Source organism: Dromiciops gliroides, chromosome 6, assembly GCF_019393635.1.
Source record: "Dromiciops gliroides isolate mDroGli1 chromosome 6, mDroGli1.pri, whole genome shotgun sequence".
In the NCBI taxonomy this organism is placed as follows: Eukaryota; Metazoa; Chordata; class Mammalia; order Microbiotheria; family Microbiotheriidae; genus Dromiciops; species Dromiciops gliroides.
The window spans coordinates 184,611,129-184,630,100 of NC_057866.1; the positions used below are offsets into that span (position 1 = coordinate 184,611,129).

The 18,972-nt window shown below is 35.8% G+C and overlaps 1 protein-coding gene across 2 annotated transcripts in view; it reads left to right on the plus strand.

Annotated features, from left to right (window-relative positions):
- The window catches only part of TLL1 (tolloid like 1), a 277,598-nt gene that overhangs the window by 243,256 nt on the left and 15,370 nt on the right, over positions 1–18,972 (plus strand). For both annotated transcript variants that reach the window (XM_043971079.1, XM_043971080.1), the window contains one exon: positions 11,408–11,621. In XM_043971079.1, coding sequence (XP_043827014.1) covers positions 11,408–11,621 — 214 coding nt within the window. The remainder of the gene's footprint in view (positions 1–11,407; positions 11,622–18,972) is intronic.

The window sequence follows — 18,972 nt, forward strand, 5'->3', positions numbered from 1 at the left end:
TTCAAGATGGAGGGTGGATACTGATTTTCTCCTTCCTCCTCAACAGACAATGATCCAGAAATGGAAAATTTCTTTCCCTATCAGCAGCAGACTTGGTAGACAAGTGAGAGGAAAGGGACTTAGGGTAGGTTTACTTTTCCCAGAGGGCTAATTTAGAGAAAGGTTCTCTCCTTACTGGATGCAGTCTTGTTTAGAAGCTTCTTTCCCTTTAGCCATAGAGATAATTGACAAGGAATAGCAAGGAAGGAAGGATGGATGGATGGAAGGAAGTAGATAAAATCTGACATCAAGAAATGTTTAGGAAGACTTCCTTCTAATAACGTAGACTGGAACAAAGGAGTGATCATTTTTCATGACCAGATATTTTATTTGGGGGGGGGGTTGGGGGTTAAGGATCATGTTCTCTTTTTGGTTGGTTGAAACCATTTGATTTTTAACTAAAAGGTATAGTAAATTCAAGGTTGCTTACATAAGCACTTCTACCAGGTGTTTCAGTCAGGGTCTTGTTAAGGAAAGTTATATAGAGAAATTAGGGAGTGTGTGTGTGTGTGTGTGTGTGTGTGTGTGTGTGTGTGTGTGTGTGTGTGTGTGTACATGTGCAGAGAGAAAGAATAAAAGAAAGAGAATAAGTATAATTTAGAGAGCCCAGGGTACTTATTGGAGCAAGTCCTTGGACTTTTCCACCCTTTGAGTCTTCATCATGAAGAGTGCAGATTTTTCATGGGTGTCCAGGATGGTCCAGGATCTTGGTAACATGAAGTCCAGACTAGGTGAGCTTGAGAGATCATGAAGCTGTGTTCCTGATCAAGACTAGAACCATCTTACTAGCTTGAGCTTACTGTTCTTCCCCTATATCAAGTGAACATTGCTTAGCAACAGGACCTGGAATCTGATGGAATTTTTTTTTTTTTTGGTGAGGCCATGGGGGTTAAGTGACTTGCCCAGGGTCACACAGCTAGTAAGTGTTAAGTGTCTGAGGCCAGATTTGAACTCAGGTCCTCCTGACTCCAGGGCTGGTGCTCTATCCACGGCACCACCTAGCTGCCCCTGATGGAAATTTTAATATGAAGCCATCCCAAAGTCTCAGAAGCTTCCTTTTCAAGTTAACCATTCCAACAGGGTAGTTCATTAGGTCACGAAGGTTTCCAAGAACTAGAGTGGTTGTTGTATTTGAAAGTAATTAAGAATTTTCATAAGCACTCAAGGAGGAAGTGAGACATCCAGCCTCCTTTTGAAAAGGCATGTACAACCACTTTATGTTGTCCATAAAGTATGTTGTATGAATGTATAAAATAATATAGAAATGAAGTATATTTCATGCATGCATTTTATGGCAAAGAAATAAAATAAATTATAATAATTTAAAAGAAGTCACTCATTGGTTATTAAGCAAGGCCTAGAATTCTAGAAACTACAGGAACTGATGTGGCTAGTTGATGCCCTGGGGTATTTTATGGAGATATAACTGATTTTCCAGAAGGTCATAAAATTCTAAAAAGGATAATATTTCATTTGATCACCATCTGTTTGACCATCAGCAACAGATAATGTTTAATTTCATTTCTTAACTATAGCTAGGGCCCTTTACCTAACTGGACAGGTAGAGAGGAGTCCAAGGTCAAGGACAGCCAACAGCTAGATAGGAGACCCAGTCAACAGCTCCCTCTGCTGTCATTCTTTTGGTAGAATAGTTACAAAATGGTGTCTATCTAAATTTTTCTTTTATTGGATGGAGACTCACTCTAGATTAGAAAATCCCAATATATGGAAGAGGAGATTTCCTTTGAAGGCATAAGTTTTTGCATGAAGCATTTTATGGAGAAATATATTTGAAAATTCCTGACTGTACTCAGGTAAGCACCAACAGCACAAAAGTGTAGGTGGTACCATTGTCAGTTGTTTAACAGTAACATGGCCAGAAAGATCACAAACCCTTGTTTCTGTTGTGCCCATACTTAAATAGTTAACTTATTAATTTGTTTCATTAGGAAGGTTATTTTCAAATCAAAAATGATTGATAATTACCCAGTTTAATAATTCTAATTTAATTTATAATTCCATGGTCCTTGTGATCAGTGCAATCTCAGGGACAGAGTGTACATATTTTAAATTCTCACTGTGAATAGCAAAATTTAAGTACTAGATGACTTTCTCAAAATAGGGTAGAAAATGGAAAGTCCTGATTGGATAACTTTTTTTTTTTATTTGGCGGGGCAATGGGGGTTAAGTGACTTGCCCAGGGTCACACAGCTAATAAGTATCAAGTGTCTGAGGCTGGATTTGAACTCAGGTACTCCTGAATCTAGGGCCGGTGCTTTATCCACTGCGCCACCTAGCCGCCCCTAATTGGATAACTTTTTACAATTTTCCACATGCTATTGTTGTATAGAACTGTATAGAACCTGACCCTGGGGCCAGGTAAACTTGAGTTCAACCCTGCTTCTAACATTTACTGGCTGTGTGACTGTGGGAAAGTAATTTAACCTGTATGAGTCTCAGTTTGCTCATCTGTACAGATGAGAACACTAATATCTGAGATACCTTCCTCACAGGGATTTTGTAAGGCTCAAATGACATTATACATTTTTACATATATTTATCTATATAAAATATACATATAATTCCATATGTTTATGTATCATGTTTATGTATACATATTTATATGCATGTATGTACAAACAGTTGTGTATGCATTTATATAGCACTTTGCAAACTTTAAAGTACTATATATGTCAGTTATTATGATTATCATCCTTATAATAATTATTATATCCTAAAAGAGCTTATACATTTAGGATTTTTTGAGTAATTTCTTTTTCCCTTCATACACATTTAGAACTACATACAGTTTTCATGACAATATAGCTATAACTAAAAAGTTACATAAAATACTTTACTAATAAATTGACAAACTTAAAACCAATAACATTTTGTCAAAATACAATTGTGACTAAACATAATAAATACTGTATAATTTAATACTATTTCCATACGAGAAAATACATTTTATGGTTAAAATCAAGCATCTAGTAATGGAAAATACCATCTTAAATTTTATATTGGCATATATTGTAGTGCGACTACACAATAAAATCCTAATTTAGCATTCTCTACATGCTTATGAAATAGCATTCCTATTTTTACTAATATTTCTTTCCATCACATTTTTTAAGCTCAAAAGAATGGCCATAAAATTGAATAGTGAGTGCAAATCTTGTATAGTTTACCTTACACATTCATAGAATCCTGGAATGGAAAAGGGCCTATGACATCATCTAGAATTTGAGTTTCTGTGGACCTGTGTGGAGAGTTCCCTGTAGAGAAATTTCTTCGAATAATGCTAATTAATAAGTTGGGTTCAATGTATAGTTTTAGAGAATTCCTTGTAGCACTGACAGGTTAAAAGATTTACTCATATCCACAAATCAGTATATATTTGTCAATAAATAATCTTTATTAAACAGTTGCTGTGTACCAGAGATTGTGCTAGTCACTGGGCATGCAAACCAAAATGAAACAATTCCTGCCCTCAAAGAGCTTACATTCTGTATTGAACAAAGGGGGAGACAATATACACATATAAGTATATGTAGAATACATGTGAAAGAAATACAAAGTGATTTTTGGCAAGAATGGGGAGGAAGGTACAAGCAGCAGGGGGTATCAGGAATGCATTTTTTTTTTAAATTGAGCTTAAATGGAAAAATAGGGATTCTGAGAGGTGGAGGTAAGAAGGGGATTCATTTCAGTGATGAAGACAAGCCAGTGCAGACACATAGCTGTCACAAATAAGAAAGAAAAAGAAGCTAAAATAGTACAAAGCCTGGAAAGGTAAGTCAGAGCTTGGCTATGACAGTAGTTAAAAGCCAAACAAAAAAGTTTATATTTATAATATAAAATATATAAAGAGATCTTCAGTTTTTGAAGCTGGTCATAGAGATAATAGGGAGCCACAGTAATCAACAACACCAAAACTTTACTTTAGGAAAATCTCTTTGGCAATTAAATGTGGAGGATGAAAGGGGACTATTGAATAGGCTGTTGCAATAAGAGATGGGAAGGACCTAAAGTAGAATGATAGCCTTGTGAGTAGAGAGAAGGCAATGATTGCAAGAGATGTTGTGGAGGTAGAAACAAGAGGTGGCTTCTGGTTTGGATACATGAGATGGGGGAGAATAATGGATTAAGACTGGACTTGAAACTAGACCTTTTTGACTGCAAGACTGGCCTTCTGTTACACCATGTCACCTCTCTGAGAAATCATTTAACTCAGTTCTTTTATTTTTCATGTGAAAAAAAAGAGGTAAGGAGAAATTATGACTCATCCAAGGTCACAAATTTTCAAAAGCAGAAAAAGAAACTGTCTTTTGTCTACCAGTTGGGTGACATTTTCCCCCCAGATTATCATATTATCTATTTAATATATTCTCACATGTCTCTGATATCATCTTAGATCCTTTCATATCCTTCCCTGGAACTTGCATGCAAATAGCCTAGATACACTGGACATTTTAACGTGAAGACTTTATTCTTGGGATCCTCAGTACTTTCTTCTATAAATGTAAAAAGGTAGCTCTAAGCAAACTGTAAAATACCATCTAAAATTTAGTAATTTACATGTAAAATGTAGAGATCCCAAAGATTAACATTTTACCAGGGAAAGAGATAGGAACAAATTTCCCAATTGCTTTTCCTTTCTCAGTAAGCAATAAATGTAGTTTGAATGTTCTTTATAGCTAGAGGAAACATATGTACTTCACTGGATTCATTAATTTTATTGATGTGGATACTCCTTCCAGTTATGTTGCACTCAAATTTTGCACACTTTCTGGTTCTGTATACTTTCTTCCTATATCCTCCCATAAATCTTCCCTTAGAAGTTAAACCCAATAATCCAGAGTCCTTATTCTAGGGCTTTTCAACATTTATTGGGTATTTATTGCTGCCATTTCTTCTGGTACGTGAGTCCTTGACCTACAACATTTTATGAAATACTCAGGCTAAATTCGCTTCAATCTCAGTTCTACCCCTCAATCATCAGATTTTCCCATGTCCTCCCAGGAAGTCTTGTTCTTATGTGGGTAGTATTTTCTCTTTTCCCCTGGGGTCCTTGCTTTCCAATTATTTTTATTTTTATTTTTAAATTTTTTTTATGGGGCTGTGAGGGTTAAGTGACTTGCCCAGGGTCATACAGCGAGTAAGTGTCAAGTGTCTGAGGCTCGTTTTGAACTCAGGTTCTCCTGAATCCAGGGCCAGTGCTTTATCTACTGTGCCACTTAGCTGCCCTCTTTTTGATGTGTTGTTTTTCCTCATTAGAATAAAAGCTTCTTGGTTGTAGGCACTTGTCTTTTTTGTTTGTATTTATATCCCCAACTTTTAGCACAGTTCTCCACCAATATAAGTGATTACTAAATACTCTCAATTTCTCCTTCTCATTCTCTATTTTTCTCTCTTGTTCTCTTATACTCTTGTTCTTCTCCCTTGCTCTTGCTCTCTCACATTTTCTTTCTTACTCTTTCTCATTATTGCTCTAGTTATCACCAATGGTCAGTACAGCCATTGGTCATTCCTTGTCCCTTGTTAATGGTTATATAGCTTGCCAATTTCTTTTTTCCCCCTCACCTACTCATTTTATAAATAAGGAACCTGGTGGGGGCAGCTAGGTGGCACAGTGGATAAAGCACTGGCCCTGGATTCAGGAGGACCTGAGTTCAAATCTGGCCTCAGACACTTGACACTTACTAGCTGTGTGACCCTGGGTAAGTCACTTAACATCCCGTTGCCCCGCCCCCCCCAAATAATTATAAATAAAATAAGGAACCTGGGTCAGAGGGAGGGAGTGATTTCCTCAAGGTTATATGGGTCCTCCCAGAGCTGGGTTTTGCTCCCACTTCCTCTCATTCTAAACCATTTTTCTTCCTACTACACTATACTGCCTAGAAAAGGACAAGAGGAGGAAGATGAAGATATGATGGAGGTGGTGGAGATGAATTTATCTCATATGCACTTTTCAGGGTCATTAAACATTAGTTTGTACCACATATAATAGCAATAATGTTGTTAAACAATGAAATAATTGCAATGTGTTTTATTTGGTGATGGAGTGGATAGGGTGCTGGTTTGGAGTCAGGAAGACCTAAGGTCAAATTGAGTTTCAGTACTTGGCAACTGACCTAAAGTAAGTCACTTAACCTCTGTTTACCTCAGTTTGCTAATCTATAAAATGAGCACAATAATAGCACCTACCTCCCAGGGTTCTTGTAAGAATTCAGTTGAGACAATATTGATAAATTACTTAGCACAGTGCCTTGCACATAGACTCTAAAAAAAATTTCAGTTATTGTTATTGCTGCTGCTGTTGTTGTTGTTATTATAATATTGATGAAGTCAAGTTCCTGAATAAGCAGATTTATTCACTTATATGTACGTAGAAATGTTGCTTTAATTTATACCACGTCCCCTTAGTCATCATGCTAAGGAAATCGCTTTTTTAAAGTGATTTTAAACCTTCAAAGGTATGGTATCCAAGGCAACCTTCTTCAGGAAGCCTGTTCTGTCTCTTCCCCTCTACCAAGGTACTGGAACCTTAAACCTTCATCCCTAAAGCTATCATGGATTCTGTATATATCTTGTATGAACTTTTTTATTCAGAAGTTGTCTTTTCCATTATAATGAGGTAACAGTCTGGGTTTTGCCCCTTTTTAAAAAAATTTGTAATTTTTTTTTTTTTTTGGTGAGACACTTGGGGTTAAGTGACTTTCCCAGGGTCACACAGGTAGTAAGTGTTAAGTGTCTGAGGCTGAATTTGAACTCAGGTCCTCCTTAATCTAGGGCCGGTGCTCTATCCACTGTGCCACCTAGCTGCCCCTTGCCCCTTTTCTGTATCCCTCATCTTTATCATAGTTCATTGGGCATAGTACGTCCTAATTAAATGTTTCTGGATTGATAGATTGAACCCCTAACTCTGAAAAGCACACTCAGGGATATGCTGCTCTACCTCTACTATAGTTTGGCTTTACTTTCTCCTGCATAGGTGACATATACTTGTGTAAAAAGAAAACCTGAGTCATATCATTCGATATACACTTACTTGTATATCACATTCCAAAATTCTCAATCTGGGTTAAACTTCTAATTCATCAGTTATTTTGGGAGAAACAAAATGCAACTTCTTGAAGGGAATCAAATGCAGGGAAAGAAGCACTGGGCTTGGAGGATAACAGGAGGATGTCATCCAGCTGTTTCTGGGGCTGGGCTTGGAGCATATCAGCCACTTTATCTTTAATACACATGCTAACACTTGGTGCAACAAATTTCCACATCCAGTACTATCATTTTACTCAGATCCTTTGTGAATAAAAATAGTTATTCCTTATAACCTTTCCCATTAGCCAAAATGTCAGTATTTTAGGTAGAGGCATTTCTTCAAGGACAGCTGTTAATATAAAGTACTGTCCCATTGAAACTTGGCTGGCTGCCACCGAGAATCAGGAGATTAGCCTTGCTTGGGTGTTCCAGACAGCAGCGTCCAGTTATTATTTCCACAGTCTGTGACGGAGTTTAGTTTTATTTCTTTTGAGTGTGGCTTCTTAATCTCTTAGCCTGCCTTGTGGGAAATGTACAAGGATTTCTAACTGGAGCCCAGGGTTATTATCTTCAGAGCTTTTTCTTGGGCTTGCTAAAACATAGTTCAGTAATCCTAGTATCTCACAAATACAATCACTAGAATGGGTGAACTTTGAGTTTCAGAAGACTGAAATACCCCTAAAAGCCCAACAAGAGAATTTCCTTCCTCTCTGGCTTAAAAGTGTCATTAGAGATAATGAGAATTCAGCTAAATGCTGAAATGAGGCATTTAGAGATGGAAGGGGGAAAGGATGTGAGACTAAACTAAGTCTATATGCACTCAGTTCAGCAAGTGTATTTCAATATATGCTAGGCACTGTGCTGGCTCTGAGGGGTACAGACACGGAGATGTAGGACTCACTCCCCTGAAAGAGCTTACATTCTATAATGAAAAAGCAATATGTACAAAAGAGATGCAAAATAATTTCAGGGCCAAGGAAACACAACAACTAGAAGGATTAGGAAGGTCCTTGTTTAGGAGGTGACATTTGTTCTGAGCCTTAAAGAGGGAGCAAGCATTTCCTAGAGGTCAAAGTCAGTAGGGAAAGTATTCTAGGCATGGGGCTAGCTTGTCTCTGGGTACAGGAATGGGTTTTCTACTGCCCAGTGAATTTGACAACAATTGGACTATGCTCAAATTGTCCCTCTTCATTCCCACCCCTGATTTTTTTTCCTGTGTAAATGATTACAATATCCAGTAATATTTGGTGAGAGTCACAGTTGATTAGGCTCCCACCACCCAGATCCAGTGACATTTTCCATCATTTGGGTGAAAGGATTCTTGGTTCAAGATGTGGTTTGTAATAAACTGATATATTATTATTTTATTTAATGGAAGAGCACCCTAAGGACAAGCCTGGAAGGAATTTCTATTCAATCTTGCTACCTGTTTTGAACCCTAATGGGATTCCCTTATGGGTCCTTTTAACCTCTTGGTCCCTGGCAAGCTTGTAATAAATAGTCTAATCCATGGACACTTTGGCTCTGGTTACTTTTTGCTTGCTCATCTGTGCCCTGGAAGGGATTGCTTTTGGACAGAATGAAATTTGACCTTTTAATTGAATCTTGCAAAACTCTGCTCTTCATTTTCTCCCTCTCTTTGTGTTTGCCTTCAACATATTGGCATGTGGCAATGGCTAACATTCAAAGAGTAACAATATGTTTATGGTGCATGGGCAATGCATTTGTATGTGTGTGGTACAACATTAGGTGAGGCTAGTTGAGGAGTGGGGGCAACTCCTAATTTTGGTGTCAGAATTTAAAAAGTCTTCTCTTTTTGCAGAATAAAAATCCACTGGTACCTATGGGAATATGAGTTTATTTATATTCTTTGAATTCAGTTTGTTAAAGGAATCTCATCTGATTATGCTCTTGTAAATTTGGTCTGATTCCATTAGTAATTTGATAAAAATCTGGGGCCAGTTGGATCCATACCAAATATCTGCCTGCCACCTCGCTTGCCAGCTTGACCTACAATGTTGTGCTGTGTTGCTATGCACTGTTAAACTGATGTTATGATTCATTCCAGAGACCCTGCATTTCATTAGGGGAGAGAAATGGCTCTTTATATCATTCTTTTGGAGTTGAGTGAGCTAATCAACAGGCGAGAAATGCAGGGCTTGTGAGTTCTGATCTGAATTCTGACATGTACTCAATGCAAGTCCTTTGCAAAATCCGTGAGCCTCTCTTTCCCCCAGTTGCTTCTTCTTTGAATTAGGGGATTATAATTTCTCCAGATTCAGAAAGAAGAATTGAAATTTAGGAATCAATGGGTCATAATGGCATCCAAAACCATCCGTGACAGTAAATCATGTTGATCCTGTGCAAATTAGACAGCCTCTTCCAGTGTTGAATGACCCTCATGGGGAAGAAATTGAACTTTACATGTAGCCAAATATGCTTGATCTAATCCAAGCCAGTTACTGTGAATAGCAGTAAAACCTGCTTTCAAACCCAGTCTCAAACACTAGCTATTTGATTAGCTCTGCAGACAAGTCACCTAATTTCCCCACACCTCAGTTACTTCATTTGTCAAATGAGAGGAATGGATGCACTGAATTCTAAGTTATAAAGCCAAGATCCTATGACCTTTTGTTAATTTCTCTCTAGAGATTGGCATATGGTCAGGTATTACAGATACCTGTCCGTATACAGTGACAACAGAACCAGACCAACGGAAAAATTTGGTGGTTGGGATCAACCACCAAAGTCATTGTGACTTTCTGATACATTTTGCTACCACAATGAAGTGTGTAGCATAGTAATGCAGATCATAATCACCAGATTTTTCAGCTCGTTCTGTATTAGTCTGTATTTCTGGTATCCCTCATCCCTGACATGTAACTAACCTATTTTTTCCTATAATTTCTAACATATCGTAACATATTTTTCTGTAAATTCTGTCAATTTCACATGTCAACCTCATTCTCTGTGTGTATGTGTTTCACACAGTTGCCTGTTCATATACTAGTATCTGGAAAAAAGACAATATATTAGTTTTTTTTTTCCATTTTGGTGATTTAATACTTCAAGGATCCATGAGTCCATTTCAGTGAATATTCTTTGCACTCATGTAGCTCAGATTCCCTTTCTGCTCAGTAATCAGTCAATTAACCAACAAGCATTTATTAAGCATCTTCTCTATTCCAGGCACTATGGAAGGGGCTGAGGATACAAACCCGGAAATGAAACATTGCTCTCAAAGAGATTACATTTGATAGGGGAAACTAGACAGACATATAGAAACATACACAGGAGAAATTGGAAAATAAATACAAGGCAAAAAGTCATTCAGTTCAAGAGATCAGATGTTAAGGTTTTTGTGAAGGTTATTTAGAACAAGAGTTCTTGACATGTATGTATGTGCAGCCTATGGACATTTTTTTTTCAGAATAATGTTTTAAACTAGATAAACAAAAATTGAGATCACAAAGGAAAAGAGTCATATTGGAATAGAATTAGCAAAAAAAAATATTTAAAAAAGTTCATGGACCCCCCCCCCCTATTTAAAATCCAATTTTTAACCTCGTTAAAATATAGTAAGTGTTCATTATGCTGATTCCTAAAGTTAGTAAGGGGTTATCTGGGGCTGAGGGAGGGAGGGAGTGTATTGAAAGCATGGAAAATATCCATTACAAAGGTACAGAGATGGGAGATATTTTAACTTGTGAGAAGTGACAAGAAAGGGCAACCAGATGGTGCAGTGGATAAAGCACCAGCCCTGTAATTCAGGAGGAACTGAGTTTAAATCCAGTCTCAGACACTTGACACTCACTAGCTGTGTGACCCTGGGCAAGTCACTTAAACCTCATTACCCTGCAAAAAAACAAAAAGAGAAGCAACAAGAAAGCAAAAAGGGGAGTAATGTGTAACAAGGCTGGAAAGATAGGTTGGGACCAAGTTATGAAGGGTTTTTTAAACAAACAGGTGTAGACTGTCTTTGTCAGTTGTTGTAGGTTAACATTTCATTATTCTGGAGACAACCTGGTGAGGAGCCTCTATGGATGTAATTAAACTCGTGTTCATAAGACAAATGTGTAGTCTATCTATATATGCCTTTTCTTTTCACACTTGGCAAGATTTTCCAGGATTTGGCCTTTAAGTCACCCCCGGGGAAGCATCAGAGTAGGACTTCAGTGTAGGGTTATATTACAAAAACTTATTAATTTAGACCACCCTCCTCTCTTTGAAACATGATATTTATTTTTTGTTCAGAAGAAATAATGCATTTTTTATTCCTCTTCTAATTTAGAAGGTTTTTTCCCCTATTTTTTTTTTACAGGCTTTCAATGAGTTTGAGATCGAACAACATCAGGAATGCGCTTATGATCACTTGGAAGTGTTTGATGGGGAAACGGAAAAATCACCAATTCTGGGTCGCCTGTGTGGCAACAAGATGCCAGATCCCCTGGTGGCAACTGGAAATAAAATGTTCCTTCGCTTTGTTTCTGATGCATCAGTACAAAGAAAAGGCTTCCAAGCTCGGCATTCTACAGGTCAGCAAACCAAGTTGTCTTGGGTAGAGATAAGGGGACTCCTCTCTAATGTTATGGGGATGTATTTATTTGGTTGAAAAAAAAAATTCTTAAAAGATAGCAAATAAAATCTCTGTTCAGAAGAGAGTAAACCATTTTCTGAACTCTTCAAGATTTCTGTCAGTAGCCCAAATCATTTACTGCTACAACCGGATATGTAGAAACTGTTTTCATAATACAGGATGTATCAAGAGAATGATCATTGAACAATGTAGCTTCAAACATTTCAAGTTTATTGGTTTGATCAGGATTGTCATTAAACGGATGATTTTTAAAAACATAGAATACATGTTTACTAAATAATTTTGGCATAATATGGCATGGTGGAGTGATTCAGAAGACTCCTGTTTGAATACTAGACCTTTAAGTTACCAGCTGTATGGCCTAGGGCCTTCATTTTGTCATGTGTAAAATGAGGGTTTTGTGCACTAGATGAACTCCAAGACCCCTCCAAGTTTGGTTATTCTGGGAATCAACATAAACCATTACATCGGCTCACTCTTACTTTGATTCATGGGTTATTAAAAGTCTAGTTCTGAATGTTTCTCCCTTGATTATTTTTTACTGTTTTGAGATGAAATACCATCCTTTGCCTCATTAGTTGTACTTGTTTCCTTTTCTATAATAAGTTTGAATTAACAAAATCAAGTACTACTATATATTAAGGAATCAAAATGATTATATGGAGAATCTGTCTTGAAATTTCTTTTAAGCTACTTAGAAAACTCACCTTTCCTTTATTCTTTTTTAAGAGAATTGCAGTGAATGTTAGATTTCTGCTAAAGTCACTTAGTGACCCCTAGTGGCCAGATAATTTAAACAATTTTAACTATTATTATAAAATGTTACTCCAAAGGGAGAAAAAACAAAGCAAAACCCTAAAACATGTAGGCTAGAAAGACCAGTGGATTGAGTTAGATGAAAAGGCTTAGCTCAGAATCCCTGTTTTGAGAGTCTACTAGCTAACTGTGTGACCAGAGGCAGGCATATCATGCTGTTTCTTTGAACCTCAAAGTCCTCATTTGTCAAATTATCGCTCTTATAGAATAATTATTTTTTTTTAATTAAAAAAATTTTTTTTAGTAAGGCAATTGGGGTTAAGTGACTTGCCCAGAGTCACACAGCTAGTAAGTGTTAAGTGTCTGAGGCCAGATTTGAACTCAGGTACTCCTGACTCCAGTGCCGGTGCTCTATCCACTACGCCACCTAGCTGCCCCTAGAGTAATTCTAAAGAAGTATTTTCTTAAACTTAACATGTAGTATCAAAGGGGTCAAAATTATTTTTCGGATGATACTTACTGAGAGTAGCTTGACTATGTTTGCTTTTTTATTAGCCTTATTGATACCCTTTGTGTTTATATCATACTAACTTCTGGATATTCCCTACCACACACCTCAAATCAGCCCTCTCTTGGAATAAAGGAAAAGAGGTGAGAAGAACCAACTGGCATAGTAACTACCTTTATTAAACATCATAGGCAATTTTGGTCACACCTATAATCACCAAACTTTCTGCTTCAAGGAAGAAGGTGCTTCCTCATTTTTTCTCTGAGGCTGAGACCGGTCATTATGATTAACTTTCCACTTTATTTTAGTGTTCTTTTTGTTGAATTATTATAATAATTAAATATGGGGTTTTCTCCTGCTTCTCTTTATATCCCTCTGTATCAGTGAAAAATATTTCAACTTGATGTGTCTTGTTTTTTCATCATCATTTTTTTCTAACAGTCTTCCTCTCCTTTTCCAGAAAGTCATTCCTTATAGTAAAGTATGAGGAAGGAAGGAAGGAAGGAAGGAAGGAAGGAAGGAAGGAAGGAAGGAAGGAAGGAAGGAAGGAAGGAAGGAAGGAAGGAGGGAAGGAAGGAAGGAAGGAAGGAAGGAAGGAAGGAAGGAAGGAAGGAAGGAAGGAAGGAAGGAAGGAAGGAAGGAAGGAAAGCAAAGGAAAGGAAAGGAAAGGAAAGGAAAGGAAAGGAAAGGAAAGGAAAGGAAAGGAAAGGAAAGGAAAGGAAAGGAAAGGAAAGGAAAGGAAAGGAAAGGAAAGGAAAGGAAAGGAAAGGAAAGGAAGGACACAAAGGGAGGGAAGAAGGCAAGAGAGGGAGGAAAATGTCAACAAGCACTTATTATACAATACTATGTCTGAGGCACTGTTCTAAGAGTTTGAGGATATAGAAAAGGGTTAAAAGTTGCTCTCAAGGAGTCCATAGTCTGATGAAGAGATAATATGGAAATAACTATATACAAACAGTTCAAGAGAAACTATATGTCAGTAATATCTGACATTATACTATATCCATTCTTACAAATCTCATATTTCTTCTGAATTTCTCATATTCATTATTTCCTGTGGTACATTTGAAGGGAGCTGATATTACATCAAAATTGACATTCTGTTTAATGTGGTTCCTCTAGGTGTTACAATGAATGTAGTACTAAGCCTGAGGGTAGGTGGACCTGAGTTCAAATACTGTCTCAGTCACTTTCTAGCAATGTGACCTTTGGCAGATCACTTAATTTCTACCTGCCTCAGTTTCTTCATCTCCAAAATGGGGATAATAACACTTTTCTTCCAGTGTTGTTGTAAGGATAAAATGAGATATTTCTAAAGCACTTATTGTTGTTGTTGTTGTTTGTCCTTTCTTCTTGAAGAGAACCATGACATTGGGGAGATGTCATGACTTGCAGTTAATTGGATTTAAGTGAGTGAGGCCTGTGCAAAGAAAGTCACTGACCTCACTCTCTCCTCCAGAGTCATCTGGGCCAGTGGCAAGATAGATATCAGGATAACTGGAGATGGCCCCAAATGTTTTTTTTTTAATAAAAGTATTTTATTATTTTCTAGTTACATGTAGAGATAGTTTTCAGCATTTGTTTATATAAGATTTCCAATTTCAATTTTTTCCCCTCCCCTAGACAGCAGGCAATTCAACATAGGTTTTATATATATATGTATATATATGTATGTATATATGTATGTATATATGTATGTATGTATGTATGTATATATTTATATATAATATTATATATATAACAACATTAAACATATTTCTGCATCAGTCATGCTATAAAAGAAGAATCAGAGCAATAAGGAAAAACCTCAAAATAGAAAAACAACAGCACCAAAAGCAAAAGAAATAGTATGGTTCAATCTGCATCCATATTCCACAGTTCTTTTTTTTTTTTTTACTAGATTTGGAGAACCTTTTCCATCATGAGTCCCCTGGAACTTTGTTGTACCATTGTATTGGTGAGAAGAAAAAGAGGAGATCAATGAATTGGGCATGTTACTTAAAAAGCTAGAAAAAGAACAAATTAGAAATCCCCAATTAGATACTAAACCAGAGATCCTGAAAATTAAAGGAGAAATTAATAAATTTGAAAGCAAGAAAACTATAGAATTTATCAATAAAACTTAGAGCTGGTTTTATGAAAAAAAATAAAATAGATAAAAATATTGGTTAACTTGATTTAAAAAAGAAGAAAACCAAATTACCAGTATCAAAAATGAAAGGGGTGATGTTACCACCAATGAAGTAGAAATTAACTCAATAATTAGGAATTATTTTGCCCAACTGTATGCCAATAAATTTGACAATCTAAATGAAATGGATAAATATTTACAAAAAACCAAACTGCCCAGGTTAACTGAAGAGGAAATAAAATCCTTAAATAAGGCTATATTAGAAAAAGAAATTGAACAAGCCATTAATGAACTCCCTAAGAAAAAATCTCTAGAGCTAGATGGGTTTATAGGTGAATTCTACCAAACATTTAAAGAACAATCAATTTCAATTTTATGCAAATTATTTGGAAAAATAGGTGAAAAAGGAGCTCTACCAAATTTGTTTTATGACACAAATATGATGGTGATACCAAAACCAGGAAGAGCAAAAACAGAGAAAGCAAATTATAGACCAATTTCCCTAATGAATATTGATGCTAAAATCCTAAATACGATATTAGCAAGGAGATTATAGCAAGTGATCACTAGGATAATAATACACTATGAAAAGGTGGAATTTATGCCAGGAATGCAGGTCTGGTTCAATATTAGGAAAACTATTAACATAATCAACCACATCAATAAGAAAACTAACCAAAATCATATAATTATCTCAATAGATGCAGAGAAAGCGTTTGACAAAATATAGCACCCATTCCTAATAAAAACACAAGAGAGTTTAGGAATAGGTGGAGCTTTCCTTAAAATAATAAACAGTATCTACCTAAAACCACCAACAAGCCTTATATATAATGGAGATAAGTTAGAGGCCTTCCCAATTAGATCGGGGTGAAACAGGGATGTCCATTATCACCTCTATTATTTAATATTGTACTAGCAATTTTAGTGTTACCAATCAGAGTAGAAAAAGGAATTAAAGGAATTAGAATAGGCAAGGAGGAAACAAAACTATCACTCTTTGCAGATGATATGATGGTATACTTAGAGAATCCTAGAGAATCAACTCAAAAATTACTGGAAACTATTAACAACTTTAGCAAAGTAGCAGGATATAAAATAAATCCACATAAATCATCAGCATTTCTATACATGACCAACAAAGTCCAGCAGCAAGAGATAGAAATAGAAATTCCATTTAAAATAATGGTAGACAATATAAAATACTTGGGAGTCTACTTGCCAAGACAAACCCAGGAACCCTATGAAAACAACTACCAAACACTTTTCACACAAATAAAATCAGATCTAAATAATTGGAAAGATATCAATTGCTCATGGATAGGCAGAGCTAATACAGTAAAAATGACAATTCTACCTAAATTAATTTACTTATTTAGTGCCATACCAATCAGACTACCTAAAAATTATTTTATATAGCTAGAAAAAAATAATAACAAAATTTATCTGGAAAAACAAAAAGTCAAGAATATCAAGGGAAATAATGAAAAAGAAATGCACAGGAGGGTGGGGTAGCTGTACCAAATCTGGAGCTTTACTATAAAGCAGCAGTCATCAAAACTATATGGTACTGGCTAAGAAATAAAGTGGAGGATCAATGGAATAGGCTAGGCACAGGAGACACAGTAGTAAATGACATTGGTAATGTAGTGTTTGATAAACCCAAAGACTCCAGCTTCTGGGATAGGAACTCAGTATTTGACAAAAACTTCTGGGAAAACTGGAAGATAGTATGGCAGAAATTAGGCATATACCAACATCTTACACCTCATACTAAAATAAGGTCAAAAGAGGCACATGATTCAGACACAAGAGGTGATACCATAGGTAAATTAGGAGAGGAAGGAATAATCTACCTTTCAGAACTTTGGAAAAGATAACAGTTTATGACCAAAGAAGAGATAGAGAATATTATGAAATGCAAAATGGATGATTTTGATTACATTAAATTAAAAAGTATTTGTACAAACAGAAGCAATACATCCAAAATTAGAAGGGATACAGAAATCTGGGAAACAATTTTTATGGCCAGTATTTCTGATAAAGGCCTCATTTCTAAAATATATAGGGAACCAAATCAAATTTATAAGAATCCAAGTCATTCCCCAATTGAGAAATGGTCAAAGGATATCAAGAAAAATAAACCTAGCCAACTCACCAGGATAAAAAACAGCTGCAAAGAACTGTATTATAATTTATGCTTTTTCTTCGCAATCAAACTAGAGGTAGCATCAGACAGCAAAAGACACTTATAAGAAGCTTCTCTTTCCAGTGCCTAGGTGATGCCAAAAGTTCGTGGATAGTAAAATCAATTCTCACTCCCCAGGAAAAAGAATCACTTAGCTGAAGCCTTCTGTCAGCTGACTGCTCTGGCTTACACAAAGTAGCTTTTCAGTCTCCTTTATCTTCTCAGATTTCTTTTCCTTCAGTGGCTTAAATGATAGTATCTTGATTCTCAGTGACTAAACTTTCATTTGAAAGAGAACTTCCCCAATTTCCATTTTGAAACAAATTGTCTTTTCAAAATCATATCTCAGTTAATATGTATAATTTCTCATTTTTAAAAATTTTACCCTCTTTAGTTATAAAACAATGTAAATGAAATGATTGACTATAATATTGTGGACCTCTACAATCTTCAACATCTTTTTGTGTGTGTGTGTTTGCATATCTGATACTGTGCTTCTTCAGACTGTCTTTCCAATTTTCAACAAATAAGTTATTTCTTTTCTTATTTAAAACTGTTCATATACAAATGAAGCTATTTTGCAAAATTATTTAATCTTTTTTTTCTATTTTATAATTTCTTTGCAAAACTGAAAAGTATTGAGTCTGGCTAAGATCCATATTTGTTTGTTCAAATAATTAGCAGTGGCTTACAAAGTACTAGTAAAGTGCCTTCCTAGCTTCTTGTTCCACCTGAGCCTGATTCTATCTTTCTTAAAACAAGGCATCATAATAACATTAAACATCTTTCTGCATTAGTCATGTTATAAGAGAAGAATCAGAGAAAAAATGAAAAAAACAGAAAAACAGAAAAACAACAGCACCAAAAACAAAAGAAATAGTATGGTCTAATCAGCATCCATATTCCACAGTTTCTTTTTTGTTCTGGATTTGTGCTGTCTAGGAGAGGTGGGGAGGGAGAGTAGGGAGGGAGAAAAATTTGAAAGTGGAAATCTTATATAAACAAATGTTGAAAACTATCTCTACATGTAACTGGCAAATAATAAAATACTTTTATTTAAAAAAAAACAAGGCATCATATGTCTCTTACAAAAAAGAAAATAACACTAGCATCCCCTCCAGATATACTCCAATTACAAGTTTATATACTCTGTACAAGCTATTACAGCTTACATCATCTAAAATATTTATAAATACTGACAACAAAACATGTTGGCTTTAGAGCAAAAAGTAGGTGTCCAAAAGTCCCAGTGATTAAAAGAGTAACTATTAATCTCCTTGCTACTTATTGAACAAGCTGACTAAAGTTATAGTATTATTAATACTGTCTATGGAGATTATCACAAGGCCTTTGATTCAGTTGTGAACTCATGGCCTACTCTAGTATTGTATAAACACACACACAACCACACATACATGTATAAATATATGTATATATTTATACATACATGTTTCCAGCATGGAGATAACACTAGATTATTAGATGTCTACATGGAAAGCTTCTCTCTATTTCAAAACACAGCAATAATACAATAATATCAAGAACAAAAATATGACTTTTTAGGGACACAATTTAAGCTCATTATGGTTCTGCCTAGCCTTAATTTCATCATTGTCTTTTCTAAAAAGAACTGCTTATAACTTCCAAATTAGAGAGTAAGTTAAAGCAAAACCTCCTATTAATGGCACGATGTTCATGGATGATAT